This window comes from Gymnogyps californianus, chromosome 2 (genome assembly GCF_018139145.2).
Source record: "Gymnogyps californianus isolate 813 chromosome 2, ASM1813914v2, whole genome shotgun sequence".
NCBI classification, from domain to species: domain Eukaryota; kingdom Metazoa; phylum Chordata; class Aves; order Accipitriformes; family Cathartidae; genus Gymnogyps; species Gymnogyps californianus.
Genome location: NC_059472.1, coordinates 24,907,632 through 24,933,141, shown reverse-complemented (window position 1 = coordinate 24,933,141; position 25,510 = coordinate 24,907,632). Strand labels below are relative to the sequence as shown.

Below are 25,510 nucleotides of genomic sequence, written 5' to 3'. Positions count from 1 at the left end.
AACCAAAGACTGTTCTCATAGCCAGCATTTCTTGCAGGCTCATGTAGGTCCTAGAGGTGTCAGCCAGTTGGCCGCCTTGTGCTCTCACAAACTCTCCTCTTCAGATATTTTGTTCTTGATGGTTGCATCTAGATTTAAATTCTCTATATGTAGTATTTTTTCAGCTCTTTCTATGGCTAACATTTTCAAGAACAGATAATTCCTTTTAATCACTTTTTTCCCAGGTTAATACAGAGGTTTTCTGGAATAGTATTTCATGGAACTGCCACACCACCACATAATGCAGTTGCAACGATTTGTTGCAATTTAGTTATCTTAGATGGGACTTCATCTGGAAGTCCATCTTTAGCTTTCAATTTTCAGTCCTGCAAAGGAATAGTATTGATTACTTTAAAGGAATTCAATGGAAAGAACACAAAATGTAGGCACAGGATGGGGAATGACAGGAGAGAATGATTGTAGAATAATTATGTATTTCTGAAGAGAGTGGGTTGGTGGGGGAGGAGGACAAAATGTCTGCACATAGTGTGAATAATTGCTTGAGATAAACTAAGCAGGGCATATTTAGATGGAATATCGCGAAAAGCTTCCTGAGAGAGACGTTTAGCTGTCTACAGAGTGGCTGATCACTTAGCTCCCCGAGTTTCCTTGGTTCATGTTTTAAATGTTTCAAATGCTGCAAAATACTGACAAGGAGAAAATTTTGCTGTCATATTGCATCTCTTCTGCCTTTAGTTTTTAGTCTGTTTTTGTTAGTTCCACTATCTTATTAAACAAACTTTTACTTAAAAAAGCAAAACAAATTCCAATGTATGAGTAAATAACCTTTGCTCAGCTGTTTTCTTACTGGAGAGGCCTTGGGATATAACCAATCCAAAGAGGAGAAAGGGCTACAGGACTGTGGGCTGTCATATCCAAATCTTCAGGCTTGCAGTTGGGAACTGTTGCTTGTGCTCAAAGCCGAATTTTCTTTTTTCCTTACCCCCAATGGTTTTGGTTTATCTCCAGTCAGTGAACATGACAGAAGCATGTCAGAACGAGTGAGGGAGTTTTTCATTTATTTAATGTGGGATTGTTTCCATGACCTGGAAAGTTTGGGAGAAAAGCACAAAGGAGAAACAAAGGCATTTCTAAAATATCTGCATGTGCAGCCTGCAAAAGAGTGATGATTTTCATTTGATGATTGCCCATCCATGTAGTAGATAGTGAATGAGCCAAAGGTAGCAGTGACAGAAATTACACAGCTGTTGGGAGAAGAACATAAAGACAACTCCATTGCAGTTGTCTTTATAAGATACTTCTGGAACTGGCCGAACTTCTGCTAGCCTTGCACTTGCAGCCTTGTACGTCTTTGATGCTGCTTTGGTATTCACAATGTGTAATTAGTATGTTTTCCTCTTGCTCATCCAATCCTTTGGTCTCTTCTGTTTTGATGGAAATTGAAACTAGCCTGGACTCTTTTCAGCAGCTTTCTGGAGAAGATGTCTTCCACCGTCTGAAATAATCCATCTTCTCCCAATATACATTTTGGTGACCTGTTTTTAGGGCTCCTGCAGATGCTTTGTGGTGTAGTAAAATCCAACTCTCAAGGCAAGATAGTCTGCATTTTAGGGTGATGTTGACAGTCACTTGTCCAAACTGGACGCATTTTGCTGAGTTATGTGAAGGCTACAATGAAATTCTTTTAAAGACAGTTTGTCCAACTTGGGGATAAATTGGGATCTAGCTGTATTTACATCTAAGTGTCTCATGGAAAAGAGAGATGAATTGACTAACTGCTGTCTAAGAAGGGTTACATCATGAGGATACTGGAAATTTGAGGACATTTGCTAGACATTGGTCCTAATTGCTGACTATTTACATGGAAAGTAAAGTGGTTCAGATGGATGCAGCCAGACTAATCAAAACTATATTTAAAATGCATTAGCTGTAACTGTTTAGACAAGATCCAACAAATTGTTTCTTGGCTGCTGTAGAGAAGGCTTGTATCCAGCTTCAAAGGCTTTTACACAGGGTCAGAGTTTCCTTATGCTTCCCTTCTATAAAAGCCATGAGAAAAAAACTGTGTCCTTCTCTGCTTTCCTGCTCTGTTGAAATGAATGTTATTACTTGCACTGATGTCCTCAATGCATTGTTTGCTAGTTGTCTTATGCATCCCCTTTCATAAAAATTAAGGGGCTCCCACCATTAGCCACACTAGTCCAGAGAAAAATGTTTTAGGTTATTGTAGATCTTTTACTCAAATTTTAATTTTGTAATCTGTTAGCACTGTCCCCTGCTTCCTTTGTGCTTTTATTTGTTTATTTTTTAAATCTGTCAAAATTTACATTTTCTTGTTTTGGTGTAGGAGATATTATTTAATGTGCCATCTATTACACATTTTAGGTATGTGGCTAGTGCTCGGTTACTCCAAATACTGTATGAGAAGCATCCTTCCAGCAAGCGCTGGGAGAGGGGAAACTTCAGACCAAACCACTAGGCAGACACAGTGGCTTCTTTGTGCCTGTGGTTAACATGTTCCAACTAATAAACCTAACTAGTACTTGCATTTATAAAGGATGCACTGCCAAAGCCTGTGACACTGAAAACTGTAATTTTTTCAGTAAATATATGTGAACAATAAAAAAAAAAAAAAATTGCAACCTAGTTAGTAAAATGTGACCCTTGCAGAAAAAAAAACCAACATCAGACCATGTTCCTTGTTTACTAACCTGCTGCCCACAGAATATTGCTTGGGGTCGTTCTCTGTAGAGATTCATGCTTCTCTGGCAAAACTTGCAGTCTGCCGTGGTAGGCATCTTCATTTTGAGACAAAAGAGCATGTTGTCCATATATGCAGGGAGCAGCTTTCTTGGGAATCAGTCGAACTCCATACTGCACTTGGATTGTGCAAAATCCAATCATTGTCCCCTGCAGATGTAAAGCACACATCGTTTACATTGCCTCAAATCAGTGTAACGTATGCAAACAGTGTTTTTTAATCAACAAGTGATTTCCCACTGTGATAGGGAGAGAGAGGGAATATACAGGGATGCTGGACACATCACTAAACACCATGGAAGTTATTCAGATGTTGTGATGGATTCTGGGAAACTCCATGAAATAAAACAGTCCTTGGTTGTAGGTTCAATTAGAGAAAAAAATTAAACAAAAAAACCCCTCAGAATACAGTCCAGACCCTGCAGATCATGTGGAAGGGAGAATTGGGAGTAACCTATTTCTAGCTCATATATTAATTTCTTTGAATGTCTCTGACATCATATGTTGTCTGGATTAAAAACATTTGTGTTCAAAAGGTCTTTTGTCTCCTGTCTAAACAAAACCCAGGTATACGTTCACTGGAATTTCAACCACTGGTCATATGGTCACCGTTAAATATTCCTAATGTGATGGTAATATACTTCCCTTCTATTGAGAGCCTTGGAAAAGCAGTTTTCTTGCTATGGCTGATTGGCATGAAGAAAATGCCTTTAAAAATATAGAATAGTAGTCTGGAGTCAAGAAATATATTTTAATATCTAGTAAATTGTGGGTTTATGAAAAATTGTGTATAAGGTCCTGGATTTAGGGGGAAGGCAAACACTTTGCAAAAACAAAATGCAGAAGCATTGAGGGCAGATTCTTTGTTTTACTTTAACACATTGTTATTACTGGCCTAGATAATCTCACCATCAGTATTTCCCCTCAAGTATAAGAAAATGTACTTCGCTGGTTTTGGTATAATTCTGGATTCCACAATGTTACTTCAGAAAAGGAATTTGCTACAAATGTCATGCTAAATGAACTTTAATCTTGTAACACTCTATTGTATTTTGTATGTGCATGCACTTTCTCATATTGAAAAACATGTGCATTTCATTTTATATATAAACTGTTGTTGATTTAAGTCTTTGATGATCTGAGATTAGATTCTGAAAACTAAAAATTTAATAACTTGTGGGACATTTAAGAGTACTTGAAATGTTACATGTTCTGGTTAGAATGCATGCACACATCGTATCTGAAGAAGTATGGCCCATCACGAAGTTCTGAAGATGAATGGTGCTTTATGAAGTGTTTTCTGGTTTTCTTCTCTGTGTCCTCCACGGTGGTCAAGCTGTCAATAAATAGGCTCTCAGGGCTGAATTAATTGAGAGGAAATTGGAGTTGAATATTGGAGAGACAGGAGAAAAGACTGAAATTGGATGATAAAGTAGCTTTCCAGGAATGTGATAAAATCCCTGCATGTCTCATTTTCACCGTCTGTGGTTGCCGAATGGAGGTTGCCCTCTCCCCTCCGTCCTTACTATGAGTATTCATTTTCCTGTCTTTCAGATAATGTTGCTCTGATTCAGCCTGAGTTGGGCAGTGGGAGAGGAGAGGAACATCTTGAGGAGAGAAATACTCTGTCTTTTGGTTTGCCTGGTAGCCACAGTGACCCACCGAAGGTGGCTGACCCTTCACACCTGTGAGGGGAACCCTGTCAGGTGCGCTGGGGTCCAGATTCCACCCTGAAGTTTAAAAAATGCGAGTGGGGAGGATGGGAGGGAGATTTTAGTTACAACCTGATACCTAAGCTTTTCTTGCTCGTGAAAACCAGTGTGGACATATGGGTGCGACTGCTGATCAAGGTGGTCTGGAGAGCAAGCAAATAAAGGTCTCCAGATGCTGTTATGGCAGCTACAGTGAAGGTGGTATGTGGGGACACCAAGACAACCCTGTGATGGAAAATCATTGGCATCTCTAGCACAACTTTTGTTCTTACATAAAATGCCTGTTTAACACCCATCCTTCGCCAGTGCAGTTCCTGCTCAATGTACCTTGAGCTTTTATTGTGCTTTGTCCTTCTTCCCAGAGGAAACTCAGGTCTCATAACCACTTAAAAGCTTTTCTGCGATAGATTTACAGCCTGGTTTTCAGTCCTGGTTTTGTTTCTCAGTGTTTCCTTGGGGTAATTTGGAGAGATTGTGTCTTTAGTACAAGAATCTGCTGTAGCTCAATAGACAGAGATCACTGTTGAGGCAATCTAGCATACTTTTTGTATGTGTTTGTGTGTGTTTTCTGAACTTCTGGTAATCAATTGTGCTTTCACTGGTGACACGCTCAGAGCAAAGGACATGTTACAACACTACCAGCTAATATCTGTTCCCAGACAGCAGTTTATATAAATTTCTTCCCCTCAAACCTATGCTGATTTGATGATACTGGCAACAAGTCATGGGCAATTCTGGTGACATACTTGAATTGGAGTCAACCCTTTCTACAGAATTGTGGAAACTTTTTATCTGCAGCTTCCTCTTTACCTCATTTAACTTCTTTACTGTTTCTACTAACTTTGTTCCTTGTGTCTTTTTAAAGAAATAAAACATTAGCTAGCTTTTTTTGGAAAGGCATGTTTACTGGGGAATGTAGAATAACTCTGAATCAATTGTGGAATAGAAAGTAACTGTAAGGTTGCTTGTTAGATTGCAAAGTTTGTAGGCAAAGTCCTAGAGATATTTTAGTTTGTGTCTTTTTGCCTTATGTGTGGCTCAGTTACAATTATAATGGTGTAATTATGGTAGCAGTGTTAGTATTGAATATCCTGCAGCTGGGAAGAGTAAACATTAGTTACTAGAGTGAGATCTGCAACTTCACTCTGGGTTATGTGAATGTAGGTGGTTTCAGAAAATGAGTATGCAGCTTACTTGTTTTGGGGATATATGCATTGCAGAGGACTTGTTCTTTGGAGCAGCTTTTTCCAAGAGGGTGTCTGACACCTGTTGTTCAAGTAAGTTATCCTGCCAAGCTGAGGGGTTTCACTATGACAGGAGTAGCAGCCCACTAGTAGAGTAGTTTTGCCCTGTTTGCTTTTAGTAATAGAATAAGTTAATTTGCATTTTGTTTCATTTGTAACATGCAAAATCCAGGTGAACACTTTTGCTTACTCTTGTTCAGGAAGACCAGTCTAATAAATGTTCAAGTTTCCTGCTTGTCCTCACCTTATTTTCCAATCAACATTTTTCAAAGCCATAATTAAAATGTCCTCCAGTGTTACCACCTTTGAACCAACTGGTGGCTCACGTTCCCTTCGGTCTGTCCCTGCCATATGTGGATGAAAAGGGAACCGCCTGCATAAAGGCTTCAGTCTCTTGAGAAGAACGTGGTGGACATAAGAAATGCTGGCCAAGCTTTGAGCATCTTTTCTTCTTTCAACAGGAATGAAGCATCCAAGAATGGCTTGGAAAGTCAGTAGTAAATTTTATAAGACATCAGTGGGAGGCGAAGAGTTTAGAGAGAACTACAGATTCCTATCCGTTATTCCGAAATTGTTGTGTTATTAAATCCACTAACGTGGGAATAAAAATTGCTGAATGCACTCAAATGATAAACATATGAACCAGATTTTTCATGCAGTTACATCTGATAACAAGGACTGGAGTGGATGCATTAGGACCATCTTGTTCCTCGTGCCCCTAATTTCTGTGTACAATCTTGTCAGAACTTTATTTAAAGGCTAGAATAAGTTTCTTTTAACATTCAACCATTAAAATATTTAAGCAGGTACAGCCCTGGTATTATCTTAACTAAACATGCCTTTCAAGCTTATTAATCTGGGACATATAATCAGTTTTGTGTACTACTGTGATAACCATTGTGTTTAATTTTGAAAGTTAAAGGCACAAAACCTAATAAAATTAGAATAGGAGCCTCTGAGAACAGTGCCTGAAGGAGAAATTAAATTCATTTCAACACAAACAGATATGAAATGAAGTACAAATAGAACAGCAGTAATAATTTTAGTAGGACACAAGGTTTCATTAAAAAATCCAACAACCTGTGTTGCATTCAGTGTCAGGGTTGTGGAGGCTGAATGAATATAGGGTCTTTTTAATGCATATTTTGGAGGTGATTGAAGACTGATGTCTAATAGCAGTCAGTGGTGCTTGCCAACTGGTTAGCCAGTGCTATATAGATGTCAGAATTTCTGTAAGCATACATTCCTCTGTCATGTGTGAAATCAGGGGGTGCAGGGATAGTTATGTAAATAAGTTATTTCATCTTGCAGCCATAGGAAGAGAAACGAGAGGGAGATGGCATTGGCAATGAGACACACAACCTTTCAGATGAAGGTCAGGGATTCAAATCTAAGGTGAAGTGACAGGGAGTATTAGTTAGTGCTGACAGATTTTGAGTGGCCTAGGGATATAAATTTGATGTTAAGTCCAAGTAGACAGAAACCCACATCACACAAACCCATCTGTATAACCTGGACCTAGCTGGTGTTTCTGGTGTTTTTCTTTCTGATTTCCTCTCTGTAGCTGGACATGGGGAAAAAAAATTCTGCTGTGAACATTTTCACAAGCTCAAAAAGTTTCCTATGCTATGGAGGACATGAAGAAATTTGTGCCTGTGAAAATGTCAGAGATGATACCAATCTGCAGCCATTCCTTAGGCGCTTGATAGAGGGGAGATGGAGACCCACGTGCAAAGCACGGCTCAGCTTGATTCCAGAGTGTGGCCATGAGGACACCTCTCCCACTTTTGGGATGAGTGCTGTAATCACTCTGTGTGTTCCTTCCAAGGAATACTCAAATGTTTCACACAAGCTGGACCAGTTCCAAATGAGAAAACTTCCATTTTCTGGTACCCCGCCTTTGGTAATCACACCATGATTTTGGAAAGAGGCAGGACAAGGGACTTGTGTGTCTCCTCCCTTTCTCTTACTGCAGTTAACTTGTTTTTCACCTTTCTCCAGGGTTTGTCCAGAGCTAGGAGTTATCCATCTGCTGTCTGCTCTGTGCAAGGGAAGCACTGGTTTGTGCCTGGCATAGAATCATAGAATCATTTAGGTTGAAAAGGACCTTTAAGATCATCGACTCCAACTGTTAACCTAACACTGCCAAGTCCACCACTAAACCATGTCCCTAAGCGCCACATCTACACGTCTTTTAAATACCTCCAGCGGTGGTGACTCCACCACTTGCCTGGGCAGCTTGTTCCAATGCTTGACAACCCTTTCAGTGAAGAAATTTTTCCTACTGTCCAATCTAAACCTCCCCTGGCGCAACTTGAGGCCATTTCCTCTTGTCCTATCGCTTGTTACTTTGGAGAAGAGACTGACACCCACCTTGGTACAACCTCCTGTCAGGTAGTTATAGAGAGCGATAAGGTCTCCCCTGAGCCTACTCTTCTCCAGGCTAAACAACCCCAGATCCCTCAGCCGCTCCTCGTAAGACTTGCGCTCTAGACCCTTCACCAGCTTCATTGCCCTTCTTTGAACATGCTTGCCCTTCTTTGGACACGCTTGCCCTTCTTTGGACACGAATGTGCATGTATTAAAAGATGGCAACAGGCAGTAGCTATACAGTGCCCAGACGACACATGCAGTTGAACTGCTTTCCAGCCTTTTGGTATGCCACAAGTCTTGAAGCGCGTGTTGCCACTGTTTTTTCCTGCTTTGCCACAGCTGTACTTTGCACAAGGTTTTCCGAAGTCCCCTGCACTCCAAATGCATTCCAGAGCCCATGCGTTACTGGTTCCAATAAACTGAATTTCTTTTGACTTTGAGCAGAAATTCCACCCTGAGAATCACCCTGACAACAGTTGTCTCATCTGGTCTTTTACAGAAATTGTTTGAGTTTGAAAAATCAGCCTCTTCTCCATCTTGGTGAAAACTTGTGTCAAACACACTTTAAGTTTCCCAATAGTATATAAACAAAGAAATTAAGGACAGATAAACATGAAAGGTGAGCTATCACTTCGTATCAAAACTCTGGGTTTTGAGATACACTAATGGGAATTGAGTAGGGAAATCTGTCAGTGTTACCTGCAAGTACTTAGCTGTGTCTCTGTGACTACGACTCTTCGCTTTCTGTGGGGCTGTGAACAGGTACTAGAAGTTGTGGACTGAGTTTTTGTTTGTGTAAGGAGATACAGCTCCAGTAATTTCAACATAAGACAGGGGCTTTGAGTCTCCACTTCTTAGTATTTTCCATGAATGCTGTCATAAATATAGGAATAAATGTTAATCTGCACTGTATCCCTACATAATAAACAGTTGTTTAGTCCCATTTTACTGATAAAGAGATCAATACAATTAATTTGAATTTAGAAATGAGAAATTAATTATTTTCTAAGTCCACATTTAAGCCTCAACAGAAGTGCTATTTTAATTATTAGAAACTAAAAGAAACCGAAGGGACTGTAATTGGTGAAAGAAGACTTGTAATCTGAAAATGATGTTGAGACTTTGAAGACGTCTCATACAATATGTAAAGCAATTCTTTTAGGGTCAGTTTAAGAGAAAGACTTTTTTTTCATGTTGCAGGCCAAGTAATGTCCTGTTTCTGTGGGTTCTTGCATCGGTTCATAAAATTATTAGACAAAAATTGCAAATGATTCCATAAAATGGATTTCATACCAACTTTAATTTTCACCATGATTTTGAGTGCCCTAAGTAGAAAAGAGGTCTTTTGTCCTGTGCTGGTAAAATACTATATTGAAGATTACAGTTTACTGTAGCTGTCTGGATCTTGAAGAACATACTTGGTTTGGGAGAATTGATTTCCAAGTTGTGTTCTGCTTTTTGTGTCTCTTTAATGAAATTTTCAGCGCCAAAAGAAATGTGGATTATTTATAGAGCCAGAAAAAAATGTGCATTATTCATTCTGGAATCAGTGTCATAATTACAAAAAGAGACCTCTGGACATCATGTAGTCTGACCCTGTGCTCAAAGCCAGGTCAACTAGAGCAGGTTGCGTAGGGCTTGCGTTTTGAATATCTCCAAGGATGGAGACCCCACAGCCTCTCTGAGTAGCAGTTCCAATGTTCTACGACCCTTGTAGTAAAAAAGCTTTTTTCTTATTTTTAAATGGAATTTCTTCTATTTCAGTTTGTGCCTGTTGCCTCTTGTTCTGTCAGTGGGCACTACTGAGAAGAGTCTGGCTCCATCTTTACATCCCCCATCAAGTATTTATACACATGGATGAGATCCCCCAAGCCTTCTTTTCTCCAGTCCCAGCTCTGTCAGACACTCCAGTACCTTCATCATCTCTGTGGCCCTTGGTTGGACTTATTCCAGTATATTCATGTCTGTCTTGTTCTGGGAAGCTCAGAGCTGGACACAGCACCCAGATGTGTCTCTCCAGTGCTGAGTAGAGGGGAAGGATCACCTCCCTTGACCTGCTGGCAGCATTCTGCCTGATGCAGCCCAGGTGCTGTTGGCCTTGTTTATGGCACAGGCACATTGCTGGCTCATGGTCAACTAGTTGTCCAGCAGGACCCCAAGCTCCTTCTCTGCCAAGCTGCTTTCCAGCTGGTCAGCCCCAGCATGATCCTTGAAAATCAGCCAGCTCTCCTGGACCCTTTCTCTCTCCGGCTCTGTCTCCCATAGGATTCTTACAAGCAAGTCCTTGAACAGGCTAAACTCTACTTTCCTGAAGTCCAGGGCTGAAATCCTGCCATTTGCCTTGCTCCTTCCTCTCAGGATCCTGAATTCCACCATCTTATGTTCACTGCAGACCTTCACATCCCCAATCAGTTCTTCCTTGTTTGTAAGTATGAGGTCCAGCAGAGCATCTCCCTTGTGGGTTCCTTGATCACCTCTGTGAGGAAGTTGTCATCAGTGTACGCCAGAGACCTCCTGGATTGCTTGTTCCCTTCTGTGTTGTCCCTCCAGCAGATATCAGGGTGGTTAAAGTGCCCCATGAGAACCAGGGCCTGCAAACGTGGGGCTTCTTGTGTTTGTCTGAAGAAGGCCTCATCTACTTCCTCTCCAGGCTATCTGTAGCAGACGCACTGCAGTGTCACCCACATCGCTCTGCCTGCTAATCCTCACCCACAAGCTCTCAGCTGGCTCATAATCCAGCCCCAGGCAGAGCTCCAGGAGATCCCACTGCTCTCGCACAAAGGGCAACTCCCCCTCACCACCCTCCCAGCCTGTCCTTCCTAAAGAGCCTGCACCCATCATTTGCAGCCCTCTGGTCACGCAAGCCATCCCACCATGCCTCTGGGACCCCAAGGTCCCAGCAGCTGCACACAGACCTCTATTTTTCCTGCCCGTTCCCCGTGCTGCATGTACTGGTGTTTCAGTCATCCCTTTGTAGTAACTTCCTACCCCCACAGTGGGTTGCTGCGCTTCTGGAAATGCGTGAAGTTAGTGCTGCATTGAGAAGTTTATTGTGCAGTTTAAGAGAGAAGCAACGTGGGTATGGGAAAGAGAAATAAATATGTTACGTACACATTAAAAAAATTAGTAAGGAATAATAAGAATCTTAAAAAAAACTGTGACAAATAAAAGGATAATCTTAGCAAAATTCTGAGAAAACTTGTGCAGGTGCCAGGAATGTAGGATAAGCAGTAGAAATAAAAAAGGCTTACAGTAATCAAATGAAAGACTAATTGAGTGTTTTAGCATACTGTACAATGAAATCCTTTGAGTAGCAGAGGAAGAAATGGCAAGAACCTGGCCTACGCATGGATTTGTGGAGTAAGAGGGCAGCATCAGAAGAGCCTCCGTCATAGGCTGGAGTTGCAGCTGTGAACACAGGCCTGTGCATCTGTGACCATGAGAGGAGGAAGTTTTTGCCATCACAGCAGAAAGGCATGGAGCCACCTTGCACTATAGAGTAGCGAGGACAGGAGGCATCACCAGTTCTGAGAGATCATTGTGACTATAGAAGTGGGATGATGAGACAGTTTCGGGAGAACTGATTACGTGATCAGCACTCCTTTTAGTATCTGCAATGGTGAGGGACAATGGTGTGGTAAAAGGCAAGAATTTCATTTCCATTGTGTTCAGCTGGTAGTGATGAATTAAGTAAAAGCTTCTGGAGATGTAAAAATATGAGGCAGGCATGTGAGCTGACAGCATTCAAAATCCAGTTTGGGTTTTGAATGCTGCAGTGAGGGCCCGGTAGGGCACATTTTAAAATAGCTTCTGTTATAATAGGTATTAGGAAAAATGTTTTCCTGAGAGCAAACATTGAAACAGTTTGTCTAGAGAGGTTGTGGCATCTCCATCTTTGGAATTTTTCAGAACTCGACTGGACAAAACTCTGAGTGATCAGATCTAAGTTGACCCTGCTGTGAGCAGGGTGTGGAAGTCAATGAGCACCCAGAGGTCCCTTCCAACTTCTAGTATTCTCTAATGCTCGGTGTCTGGCACTGGGACATAAGTGTTATGTTTTGAAGCCTCCTCTCTTGTAGTCCTCTACTGTTATTACAGCCATCTAAGGGTTCTTTTGACTTGCTTCCGTCAACAATCTTCTTGGGGGATTTGTAAAATGAAGTCTATTTTCTTGAGGACAGTTCAAGGGTGGCTACTCAGGGTGGCTTTCAGGACATTTTAGGTCATCAGAATACTCTAAGGCAGTGCTAGTGGGATATGGGTCTGACTTAAGGGGTCCTCTAGTGTTCTCAAGAGGAAACAATAGTTTTGTAATTTTATGGAGAAAAATCTACAATTTTTACAGTTTTGGAAAGGGGTGCTTGTCAGTAGTGTACAAGTAGGACAGTTTTTGTAAATGCTTCAGTGAAAGAAGTAGCACTAGGCATTAGTGTTTATTTTAGCTGAGATTAATTTTGATATCTGATAAAAGAAATTTCAAAGATAAAACATTTGGGAATGTTGCTAGATCTGTAGTAATGTGGAATCATATATATCCCTAAAGTGAAGAATATATAAATACAAAGACTCTAGATTATAAAATAATACCTTTCTTCATACACATATCATCTGCTACATGTGTAAGGGAAGTCTTCCTTTGGTAAGTGTAGAAAAAGGATTGTTTCTCTCTGCACATCAGGTCAGATGCCGTTTCAGCTTTCATACAGGGGTATTGAGAGATTCTTTGCTAATCTTTGAACTAGAAAAATAACAGCTACAACATCATCTTTATGCAAGGGTAAGTGATATTTCAGTGATACCTGGTTTTGTTTAGAGGTAGTTATTATTATGATTTTTCCTCTTAAAACCTCTAGATGTGGGCTGAAATACATAAATTAAACCCCTTATTTTTGAAATAAAGTATTATGAAGAGTGGTATTATTTCTGAAATGTTACAGCTCAGGAAATAGGAAATAAAACATTCTAGGGAACTTAAATATGGAAATGTTAAGTCTTAAAATCCAACATTTAATACGAAAATGGTAGTCATTTCAATACTTGGTTATCTTTTGAATGCTCATATAGTTTCTATGTCTCGTTACCTTTAGTACAATTCCCTTATCAGTAATAATTTATTTTCAGACTAATGTTCTCCTTCACTGTCCTACATGCCATAAATGATATCAGCCCATGCTATTTAACTAGTCAGTGGTTTTGAGATTCACTTCAAACAGGGAGGTTTGGTTGCAATACTTTCCGAGAACACTTTATTTTCAATCACTTTTACAAAGTAGAGATTCAGCTTTAAAGAGTTTACTGTATATTGTGACACAGAGGATCTTTGAAGGTTAATCAGCTTTTTAGCAATAATAGGGTTGGATTCTTGTGTGACTGAGTCACTTCTGTTTCATGCGCAGATCTATCATTTAATCGGAAGCCTGGAAGTTAAGGCTTACTACACTGCATATTAAGTAGAAAAGACAGTTTTTGTTTTAATCATTTTTTTCTTTCTGAACTTCACTGTATCTTTAGGACTGTAAATTAGTTGAGACAGCTAGACTGATTATTTAAGAACCATTCCTAATGTGCGTGAAATCTAATAAAAGGAGCTGTACAGTGAAGTCATATTATTTGGACACCAAAGCTAAAAACTAATTTGAAGAAATATTCTTATATATACAAAATAAAATCCACTAAATGTGGTAATGTTCCTGATTTACATTTAGGGCATGATTTAATCCAATTGCAGTTTAACTGGAGGCAGTTAGTGTTTTCTTAAAGACAAGTGCAGAAACTCACAAATCTTTTTTCACATATTTGTAGCCCAAAACAAATATTTGGGAAATGGTCAGGGTAGATGTTCACGAAGAGTTTTTACCAAGTAAGCGTTTTTTACAACTGAGTATCTCTGATATAGCTCCGTGCTTGAATTTAGCTTTTGAAGTTGATGAAATTACACACAGTAGAGTACATCTGTGTTTAAACATAACTGGGCAAAGTATTTTTTTCTGGTAGTAATGAACTGCACATTTTTAAATACAGGAGAGTTTATATTCAAATATATATATGTATATATCTAACCTTGCATTTGAGTCTAATTCTAATCCCATGCCATATAGTGCTGTAGTGCTGATGGGCACTCAACTTTTCCAGTTTTGTCTTCCCCAAATGTTGAGATGCTGGGCTTGAAATAATGGTAGTATAGATACAAAACGCAGTGTCCTGCAAGAACTATTTAAATGGTTATCTTTATTATGCAGTGCTTGAGAAGTTTCCTTTGAGTCTCTATCCTGCTGTTTGAAGAGCTGGATTGGATTCCAGAAAGGAAGATGATGTGTGATACATTTGCTGCAGTCTGTGTGCTGCTACAGCGCACGGGATTACAAGTTCTGTTTAGATTTTGGAAAGCCTTTGACAGAAAAGCCAAGGGACTGATTTACAGAATCTTACTGCATGATACAAATAAATAACTATTGTAAATATTTTAAAACTTGAGGAATGTTGGTTTGTTTACAGGAATGTTGTTCTGCCTGGACACGAAGTATCAAAAAGGAAGAGCTGATAACTTTTAATTTGTCATTTGTGTTGCTGTGTTAGTTGAAGAGAGAAAGGTTTGAGGTGCAGTAGGGAAGAGAATGGGTCAGGGCAAAAAACCTAATTACACACCAACATTTTATTCTATTAAGATGACAGAACTTTTTCCTAAAAAAGGGGAAAGAGAATACAGTCTGCAGACTAAGAATTATTTTAAAAGAGGAAAGTTGCTGTGGACACTAGTGCCAGCTTTGCTATGTGGGTAAGCAGTAGAAAAGCATATTGCTTGGTGTTGCCATTTTCCAGAACATATTTACAAGCACTACTGCAGATGATGCTAATACATCCTAAAACTGCCGTGCCAGATTTACTACTCTTAATTTGCAAATCTGTGTATATGAAGACTTTATTTAATCATAGTTTTGAAGGCAAGTTAAGCATGATGGGCTTAAATTTAGTCCTGCCAGCTGTTTTATTTGCCCACTAGTTAGGTACATGATATGCTGCCTTTCTTTTTTCCCGTGTTCTCATGCTGTTAACACAATGAAATGAAGACAATCTTTAGATCCTTATAAACTGAAGCCATCTGGCAGTTCATAGTTGTCATGCTATCCAAATGGGTAGATTACTCAAAATGTACTCCCTATGCTTAGGACCACAGGCCTGAATTTGGTGCTGGGTTCCTCTGCCTGACAAGCTGGGATTAAGAGTTTTTCAGTCATGGTTTAGTTAGTGTCAGAAATTTTGTTTGGGACTGGGGAAAATAGGAAATTGTGAAGTGAGAGAGCGTTTGTGTGAGTAAAAAGAGTAATGAGTATCTGGGGAAGGAGAGAATGTATAGACAATTTTTTGATTGTATTGAATAGGGATCCTAATTCTTGTCTGAATTCTGTTTTCCTCTAATTTTGGCCCAAACACAAATCAACTGTATGTGGTGTTCACATGTGTAAGTTAAGTATTGTACAAATATCCCATGCACTGGGAGGGGATTCATGCAGAAAAAATATCCAGTCAAATAATGTAAGACCTTATTGTGGTACCTAGAGCTTAAGATGGACCTATTTAGAAGAAAACTGGAGAAAAAAGAACCACAAAAATTTGAATAGAAATGCTTTGCATGAGTTTCCAGGTAATTGGGAACTGGGCTGGAACACCATAGACCTGTGTTGCCTGACCAAACGACTAACTCGTGGCAGTATTTGGCTGAAAATGTGGACGAGCAGTTGAAAAGAACTCGAGTTACAGTCTAGAGCATTTCACTGTTTTAGCCTGAAGTTTTGGCATACAGACACTTGGAGTTTGAATGTGTCTTGGCTAAAGATGCTTGATCTGGTTCTAATATCCTGTTTAGTTCTTGGTCATCCCATTCTCTGTGTATGTGATCCTTGTTTAAGTTCTCTGTCCTCTCCATGCAAGTTAAGGTGCTCCTTATCTTCCCTGTCTGCTGCAGGAAGATGTAAGGAAAAATACTTTTCAGTGGTTTGGATAATGAAAGTTATTACTAAGCTTTTCTAAGAGAATGTGTTGATAGCCAGATCCCATCAATAAAGGTCCTACTTTGTGGACCCTAACCTCCATCCATGAAGTCTTCTTCATCTATGAAGGGCAGAGATGAATGATGACTTCATTACTCTTCCATTACCGTCTACCTCAGTGACATGAAATAACTTTGCATGCTGGTTTTCACAACTTGATACAAATGTTATTCTAGATTAAATTCTGTGATTGAAAGTGTTACTTACAGTTCTTTCCTAATGTTTATTATTTATGATCTTTAATGTTGCATAGAAAGAAGCCTTTGCCTTGTACCTCTACAGGAGCAAGTACGATTGTGGAGACTAACTAAAAGCGGAATAGACTTTTCTTAATTCCCTCTAACCAAGCAGAAGGTAGTTCACCTACATTTTATGAACTTATTCCGTGACAAATGCAATAGGCATGTGTGACTATGTATGGAATGGGAGATTATTTTTTAGTGGCAAAAAACATCCTGCTTAGAAAAGGATAACTCCATGACATATGCAAATGTATGTGAATGCGTGGTTCCTCTTCCTAATCTTCTTGGTTTTAAAATATATAAATATATATTTATATAAATATATAAAATATAATATAAATTTCAAAATATTGCAATATGCTTGATTGAAATGCTGGGCATGACTTAAAGGCATCCAATGGAGATCATAATGCTGGTGCAGAAGGAAATAGAATAACTCATCTTCTATTTGAAATGTTTCCTGCAGTTTCATTTCTGTTGTATTGTCTCAGGACTGTGTCTAGAGCGGCATTTCTTAGCCGTGTCACTGCAGGAAAGCCAAATCTTTAAGTTGTCATGTTGCATGCAAGCTGTCTTACCCTAAATTTATTTTTGGTCAATTTGGCAAATGTGTATTGCTGTATTTGTACTGTCCTATACAGTTGCTTGTGGTTTCTCTGTATATTTAAAACAAATACTTATACTTACATGTACTTACATTGCTTTGCAACGTTTACATTCTGTTGGCATGTGCTGACATTTCTATAGGGATGTTTTATGCAAATGTAAGTGATTAGTCTATGTGTAGATTTGGAGCTGAGAACCACATAACAGGTTTGAAAGCAATGTGGAAAATGCAATAATCATACATCCTTGATAGCTTTAACTGCCTTTGTTATTAGCCTGCCTGTACAGAGAATTATAATACTATTATTTTATAATATTATTTTAAATAATATAGTGGTTGTGCTGGTTTTGGTTGGGGTAGAGTTAATTTTCTTCATAGTAGCTAGTATGGGGCTATGTTTTGGATTTGTGCTGAAAACAGTGTTGATAATTCAGGGATGTTTTCATTATTGCTGAGCAGTGCTTACACAGAGTCAAGGCCTTTTCTGCTTCTCTCGGCACCCCACGAGGGAGCAGGCTGGGGGTGCACAAGAAGTTGGGAGGGGACACAGCCGGGACAGCTGACCCCAACTGACCAAAGGGATATTCCATACCATAGGACGTCATGCTCAGCACATAAAGCTGGGGGAAGAAGGAGGGGACGTTGGCATTTGTTTTCCCAAGTAACCGTTATGTGTGATGGAGCCCTGCTTTCCTGGAGATGGCTGAACACCTGCCTGCCGATGGGAAGTGGTGACTGAATTCCTTGTTTTGCTTTGCTTGCGTGTGCAGCTTTTGCTTTACTATTAAACTGTCTTTATCTCAACCCATGAGTTTTCTCACTTTTACCCTTCTGATTCTCTCCCCCATCCCACCAGGGCGGGAGTGAGCGAGTGGCTGTGTGGTGCTTAGTTGCTGGCTGGGGTTAAACCACGACAGTGGTTTAGAGTGAATTTCAGAAATACTTCCATTCATTGCCCAGACACATTATATCTACTTAAAGACCAAGATAAACATAGTGTTTTTGTTATTTTATGACTGTGTCTTATTTTAAGAATGTCTATGGCTAGCTATCAGCAGGATCACTGAAACTTTCATTTTAGCAGCTGCTACAAAAGCATGATAGTTTAAAAAAACAACTGTTCTGAAAAAACTTTCACATAGAAGCCATTGGTTGTATTTATGTAATTGCTCTTGGCATCAGCTTAAGTAAATTTAAGTAAAAGTTCATCCATAAAATTATCTGACTTTCTCAATCTGCTTGAACCTTGATCTGTTTTGGTGTAATGTTCTGGACCTGGTAAAGATGCTTTATGATTGGAGTCTGTAACCCCAAATGGGATTACACCACCTTCTTCTGATTCAGAATTTCCTGCTGTTGCAATATGTGTTGTTTCACAGAAATGAGGAGTAATTCCCTCTCAGACTCTCATGTTGAGATTGGTGCCAGGGAACAGCGTTAGTGAGATATTCTTGCACTGCTAAAGACAAGGCGTCGCTTCTATTGTAAACTTGGTTCTCTTTCAATGAGTTTACAAACTTGTTCTAAATAAGTCACTTCAGCTTGAAGCTCTGTTTCCCAGGACAGTGAATAGTTATCATCTTAAAACCAATTTTTGCTTTAAGAACAAACAAACCACATGGCGATTTTGAAGTTGTGGAATAGACGTCCTTTATACCGCAGACAGTTGTGCTTTCACTCAGAGCCTTTTCTGTTCTTTTTAAAAAATTATTATTATTTGCAAATTCCTTATTGAGTGGACAGTAATGAGTCTGCATCAGTCGGCTGCAAAGTGTGATGTTGTTTGAGCTCTGTCCTCCGTAGGCAGGTTGCAGTGGGGCTGCACGTGCATCCCAAGCTCTCAAAGCAGAGTTCATTCATGCATTGCCCTCACCACCTACAAGCGTGTGTGTGTGCTTAGTCCTCCCTTATAAGAAAACAAAAGAACAAGAGTACTGCAGTGAGCACTTCTTTTCTGCTCTCATTTCAGAAAGGTTTCTACCTCCAAAGCTGGCATGGCTTTTCTTAGATTATCTGGTTTCAAGCTATGTTGCTACTATAGCAGAGGGCTGCCGCAGATTACATACTTCTGCTGCAGGGCAGCATCCCTGGAAAACGTGCTGTTTGCAGTCTTTCACGCCGGGCCTGGGAGGATCATGACATTAAATTGCAGGAATACCTCCTGCGTAAATCTGAGGCTTTTACAAAGGGGCCTGCTGTCGAAATTTATGCGCTTTTGAAGGAGGGGAGGTTTTGGAATAAAGGCTGCAGCGTGTCTGTCTACTACCAAGAAAATCAGTCTGTGCTGGAAAGCAAGCACATGTTGAGTTAAGGCTGGATAAGCAGAAAAGAGAGTTGAAGCATCTGAGAAGGAAAGAGTAAGCTGCTCTTCAGATTTTGATCACAAGCTTTTCCAGCTTCTAAGGCATGACACTTCTGGTTTTTATAATACACACATTTATAAACATTTCATAGTGTATTTTCTAAATTTAAAGGGTTTTGGTGCATTCTGGATCAACATATGGCAATACAATGGATATGACTAGTAATTTATCATGGACCTTGTTTAATACAAAGGGACCTTTTAGTTGTGTTACCTGAGTGTATTTGGTTGGATAAAAAACCACGGTTGTTTGATGAGCACTTGATCCTTTTTGTCTTGCCATGATCTGTTTGTCCATTATTTTTAATAACCAGTGAAAACGTACTAAGATTTCTCTCATGTGAAGGGGAAAATAGAGATCTTTGTGCTTGGGCCCCAAGTTAGTTCCTTGTTAGGCACACTTGATAGCACAGGCTCTCACCCTCCAAGGGTGGTAATAGGAAAAACTCATTACGTTCTCATTTTCAGTGCTACAGTAGTTGTCCTGTGATGAATGAAAGCTGAGATGATATGCCAGGAGATCCTCATCCCTTAGGGAGAAGAAGGTGTCAGGAGGAATGAGTATTTTTTACCTTTTTCTAGATCCCACAACTCTGAGACCTGTTTGACATCAGCCAACCAGAGAGTGGGAAGCATCCCTTCATGTATGGCCAGTTCTGGGCAGGACACAGGCAGATGCTCCAGGGTCTCCTTCAGTTTTTCCTCAGTGCTGAGCTGTCATAGGTTGGATGCTTCCACTTCCACCCTAGCCCAAGGGCACTCTTTACTGGTACCAGTTCTTCAGAGATTCCTGGGGTACTGCAGTGGCTCCCTGCTCTTGTCTTTGTCCTATTACATCATTTTACCACACTGCCTGCTCGGCTCAGAGTTCTTGTACCTCCTTGACTTCTCCATTGCAGTCATAGATCCATGAGCCCTTCAGCTTCAGGTCCAGTTAGGGAACTGTCTCACTTCTGATATTGGGTGGGTGTTTCTGGAGATACGTATACTACTCTACAGTTGCCACAAAACTTTCTTTGCAGAAAACCCATCTGGGACTTGCTACCATGTTGTTTTTAATTTAAAATATCCTTATGACTAATGGAACTATAAAATACCTTGTCATTGTTGTAGCACACAGGGGATCCAGTAATAAATTAGAGGTCCTCTGTGACAAGTACCACAGATACATAATAATACAACAACCTCTGTCTGGGAATACTTCAGTCTAAGTTCATATTTCTTCCTTATGCACCCAAAAATAGAGTTAATCAAATTTCATGCCTAAGGGCTTAAACAGCTGGAATATAAAAGAAATTTTCACCGTTCTGCAATGTAGTAGTCCTGTATCTCTGGAAAGTATGCATTTTGTTAATGTACAAGACAAAACCTTTCATTTAAACATTTCTCACAGCATATCTAGTTTGATTTAGGCAGTGGTTTGAAGCAGTAGGATGCATTTGGTCATCTCAGATTTATATTCAGTGACTAGAGAACAATGTTTTAGTTTTAGTTTAAATGTTTCTTTCATCCAGTTCTAAACTAAAAAGCCAAATTTATGACAAAATCATTAAAATGCTTAAAAGCTGAACTGACTTTTCTGATTCAGTGTTTTCATGTAGATATGTTTTCTCCTAATTGCTTTTCCAGATTGTATTGGTCAGTGGACATCTGGACAGCTGGGATGTTGGGCAGGGAGCTATGGATGATGGTGGTGGAGCATTTGTATCATGGGAAGCATTATCACTCATTAAGGATCTGGGTAAATATTTAATTTTAAAATATTTTTAATGCATTACATTTCCAGGACATTTTGTATGTTGTCTAAACTGGATTTTCTATTTTATCCATTCCTCTGAGCACAAATATTCATACTTAGTATAAATATTTTGCAAGTTTGTCTGTTAAACTCCTCCTTTCATCACAGGGGCCATCCAAAAGCAACACATCAGTCAATGATCTAGAAAGTGCTTTGAGCCTGCATGGTCACCATCATCATAGAATGAAAATTCAGTGTAAGATATAATATCAAGGTACCTTAGAAGGAAGTCACTCCTTTTCATTTTGTCTTAATGAGTTCCTCCATATTAATGAAGATGAAGCTTCATGAAGTCACAGATAGCCTTCTGATATTGTTCTCTGCCTTTTAAGCAAACATTGTCATTCAACACACTTACCTTACCCGTTACCTCACTCTTGATAACTTCTCAAGACAATTTCATCTAAGTCTCTCTCAAGAGCATGTAACTAGGACTGGATCCAGGCAGTGATCCTGCCTCTGGTCTTTTCCCTTTCATCTACATGTAAAGATGTTCAGCAAAAATGATTCTCAACTTCACAGAAGTTCATATTTCCAATGTATGTATTTCCGTGGTTTTGTTTTTTCCTTGAATGTTCTTCCTAAATAAATTGATATCCTGCCTGGACTTGTTCCACCAAATATTGATAGATACATCTATACCATCAAACTGGTGCATTCTCAGCTTTGCACTTGAGGGCTGATTTCCTGATTATGCTGCTTTTATGTTGCTGTGTGCTTGGGCTCTGCTTTGGACTGTGACAGCTGATTTCCTTGGCAAAGGTAATCCAGGTCAGAGGAAGCACACACTTGAGTCTCATCACTACAAGGATACACTTCTGTCAAATTTGGCTTAACCATGGTGACCTGTCAAATGTTGCGGGCTCATATGTCTCGTCAAGCAACATTTGACACTGAGGCCTTGCACACTGTAGTATCCTGCTACAATAGGTTTGTGGGATGCACAGCAATGTTCTGTTTCCAGGGATCACTTCTTTGAATCATTCTTGGTAATCAGCAGGGTGACAAGGTGACTGGGTTCTGGAATTTGGTCTGTAGATCAGCTGGACTCTTCCGAAGCTGATATTCTAGCACACAGGCTGTCAACCCTGGACTTGCTAGTCTCCCTCCTCCAGAATTTCTGCTCAGCAGAAGTATGAGTTGAACTAAACCCCCATGCCGTCAGTGCTAAATGTAGATAAAGAAGGAGCGAAAGAGCAAAAGGCAGCTTCTAGCCTGGATATGTCTGTTCCAGTGGTGCTATGCATAAAATACCAGTGTGGACTTGCTCAGCCTACCGCCTCCTGGTTTGCATAGCCTCCCTGTGTGGGATCTAAAAGGCCAATTTCTTCTACTCATGGGCTTCATCTGACTTGTGGGTAGAAGTGGCTGCAGGCAGCGTGTTATTGTAGAAGGGCATGGTCTACATATGCCTACATAGGGTGTTTGGTGGGAGAGATGGTCCACAAGGTAAGATGAGATAGGGCTGGTGAATGTGCAAGAGGGAGCTATGGTTGCACAGTTATCTGCCTGTGTTCTCTAGACACTCAGCCTCTCAAAGTTGGGTCTGGTGTCCTACTCTTCCCAGTCTGCCATGCCCTAGTCTGATTTCTGGTCTCCAAACTGCAAATTCCAGTCTTAATGCTTGATCTGTAGTTTTTTGCTGGTTTTACTTCCATATGGGCTTTTGCCACTATACCCCTCAAAACTAGTTCAAAACAGACTTCTTAGATTGTCAAGTTGATATCCAAGGATGCTTTTCCCCCTTCATCAGACGGAATCTATTTTCCTCATTATTCCCTTTTCCAGAACTGTAACCTGTGGTCAAGAGGAATGCACCACGTATTCATTAAAAACTAAAATCAGCTGCTGCTCCTGCTCTTAGCTCTGGCAGAGTTTAAATAATAAACTAGCTTTCCCTGCTTCTGATCAGAAGGATTTGTGCACTTGAACAATCTCAGTGTTTCTTGAAGCACTCTTTGTAGACAAGCTGTGTTATGTGATTAGCCGCTTTCATACTGCAATGGTGAACATCAGACATCCCTGTGAATTCCTATTCCTTTATTTTGCTTTATTTGAACCTCTTATCTCTCATTTTCCCAGCCTTGGAATGACTGGAATATCAGTCTGTGACCAAAAACAAAGTGCATCTGTTTTAATTTTTGGTCTTTTAAAAGTGGACTAAAGAGGATTCTTCTACAGAAGAATTCAGGCCTACTCCTTCTTTTAGCATTTTTTAATCTTTCTTTTATGATTCTTGGAAAATTGTCTATGCTCCCTCCACCTTCAGGAAAAAAAAAATTATGCTTCTGTGTTTGCTGACTCTATTCCATTCAGAATAAACTGTTTTGTGTCTCTTAAGGGCAAGTTCATGGTGGCATTGTATAATTCTTATTCACTGGGTTTCCCTTCACGCATGACTGAAATGCATCTACTCTCTGCTTGTTCAAATATTTGATTTCCTCTGGTAGTAGCCTGTGTGTTTGCTGTACGACCTGTGGTGAAATGCTGTTTTCTCAGCTGGGAAGTGCCGGAGCCTTTGCTGATGCCCTCTATTCTGACCAGCTGTTGTGTTCAGCTCTTCTTGTTATGCCAGTGTTCTGCAGGAACGTAAGGCTGGGAGAGGACTTCTGGGTCATCACATCTAACCTGTAGATAACCATAGGGGATAGGGCCTTTCATAAACTGTCTTCCATAGCAGATTGGTTAATGCAGTTTTTGTATCTTATGATGCACATAAAATCTGACAAAAAGGACAGCAAAATAACAGGTGTGTAGATTGTGTGAAAAACGAATTAATGAGTTTTATTTAAAATCAATTCCATAGATTGTGTTTTGAGTAAGCATTATATTTTGAACTGTGGAGACTTGGTTTAATGTCCTTTCCGACCCTGATAAATTTAGTCTCAGACTAGTCCACAAAATACATTTGACAATGGGGATAAACCAACTCAACTGGCTTGTCTGTATGCACGTGTAGAATTTTTTTACTGTGTACTGGGAGTCTTAAAGCCATGGTGCATTGTGTAGCCTCAAAAACTGTGTCTGCCTTTACCAGAGCATAACTGATCTATGGCCATGGTGATATGATCTTAAAGCTGAAGCGAGCATTCTGAAATATGAATTCTAGAATATGTAGTGAGAAATACTGCCACTACTTCTGCCGTGGTCCATTGGTTCCATGAAAGCAAGATATTACTGCGCTATTTAAGCAGGTTTTTTCAGTGATGATCTAATAGCACTTCATCATGATATCACTGTGACCCTTGGACATGGCTGGTGACACAAGTTATGCCTGTTAATTAGGATTTTGATAATTCCATGTAGTACTTGAAGAATGATTATAGTTTAAATACCATTCCGTACTTTCAACATAATCTCCTCCCCAAACCATTTAATAGCTATTGGCTTAGGACATGAAATTCATTGAAAAATCATTAAAATTATAGTTTAAGATGGTTATATTTTATTTTAAGCAGTGCAGTTTGTCTTCTCGCCTCAAGTAAAGTTTTTTAACAGTTTTTGCTTTTATTTCTAAGTCCATCAGTTAATTAATGTGTTAGCCTTTGTATTTCCTGAATCTTCAGTGTTAGCTTTTATTTTTTTAATTGAGCTGGCAGTTTCTGTACCATATTGATATCTTTTTTTCTTTCTGGTGTTTTTGTAGATTTTCAGACACCATAATAGTTACGTGTTCCCTACAAGGACACATAACAGTAGCACAATCTGAAGTTGTTTTACACAGTCTTCAAAACTTCAAACTTTTGGTAGGATTTTTTTTTTCCATTTCACTTTTTGACTTCACATGAATGTTGTTTCTTTTTGAGAGAAAGGGAGCTACATGAAGGCCACAATGAACTGAAATAATTTTGTATTATATTACCAGAGAGTAAAGATTTAGAAAATAAATAAAAAGTTTTAATTAATGTAAAATCCCATGTATACATTGCAAAAGAGTAGTACCTTAAAAACATAGGGCCAGATTGTGAACTACTGTAGTTTTTGAATACTGTTTAAAGCTATAATGATTCAGTTAGACTTGGAAATTAGAATTGCTAAAAAGTTGAAAGTTTCAAGTTTGTCTGAATACTTTGCTTCTAATAGCTGTGATGTCTCTCTGCCTATCTTCCACACCGGGGTGACAGGAAAGGGGCACTTGCTAGAGGTGCCATTCCCTCTCCTCCCTTTCCAGGGATGAAGCACAGGCAGCAAATTCAGAGCAAACGCCAACTTTTAGATGGTTACATTTCAGCAAGGTGAATCTTGCTCCAAGTGGCTTTTCCACAGCCACCCTATGCAGAAAACTGAACCCTATCTCTTCTCTTCTGTGCAGCTGTAGCTTCACTCTTGAAAGATCCCTTTCAGCAATGTACAGTTAAATGTCA

The 25,510-nt window shown here is 39.6% G+C and overlaps 1 protein-coding gene across 2 annotated transcripts in view; it reads left to right on the top strand.

The window, feature by feature from the left end:
• CPQ (carboxypeptidase Q) overlaps positions 1-25,510 on the top strand; it is a 138,467-nt gene that overhangs the window by 58,998 nt on the left and 53,959 nt on the right. For both annotated transcript variants that reach the window (XM_050892132.1, XM_050892131.1), the window contains exon 4: positions 20,978-21,089. In XM_050892132.1, the coding sequence (XP_050748089.1) occupies positions 20,978-21,089 (112 nt within the window). The remainder of the gene's footprint in view (positions 1-20,977; positions 21,090-25,510) is intronic.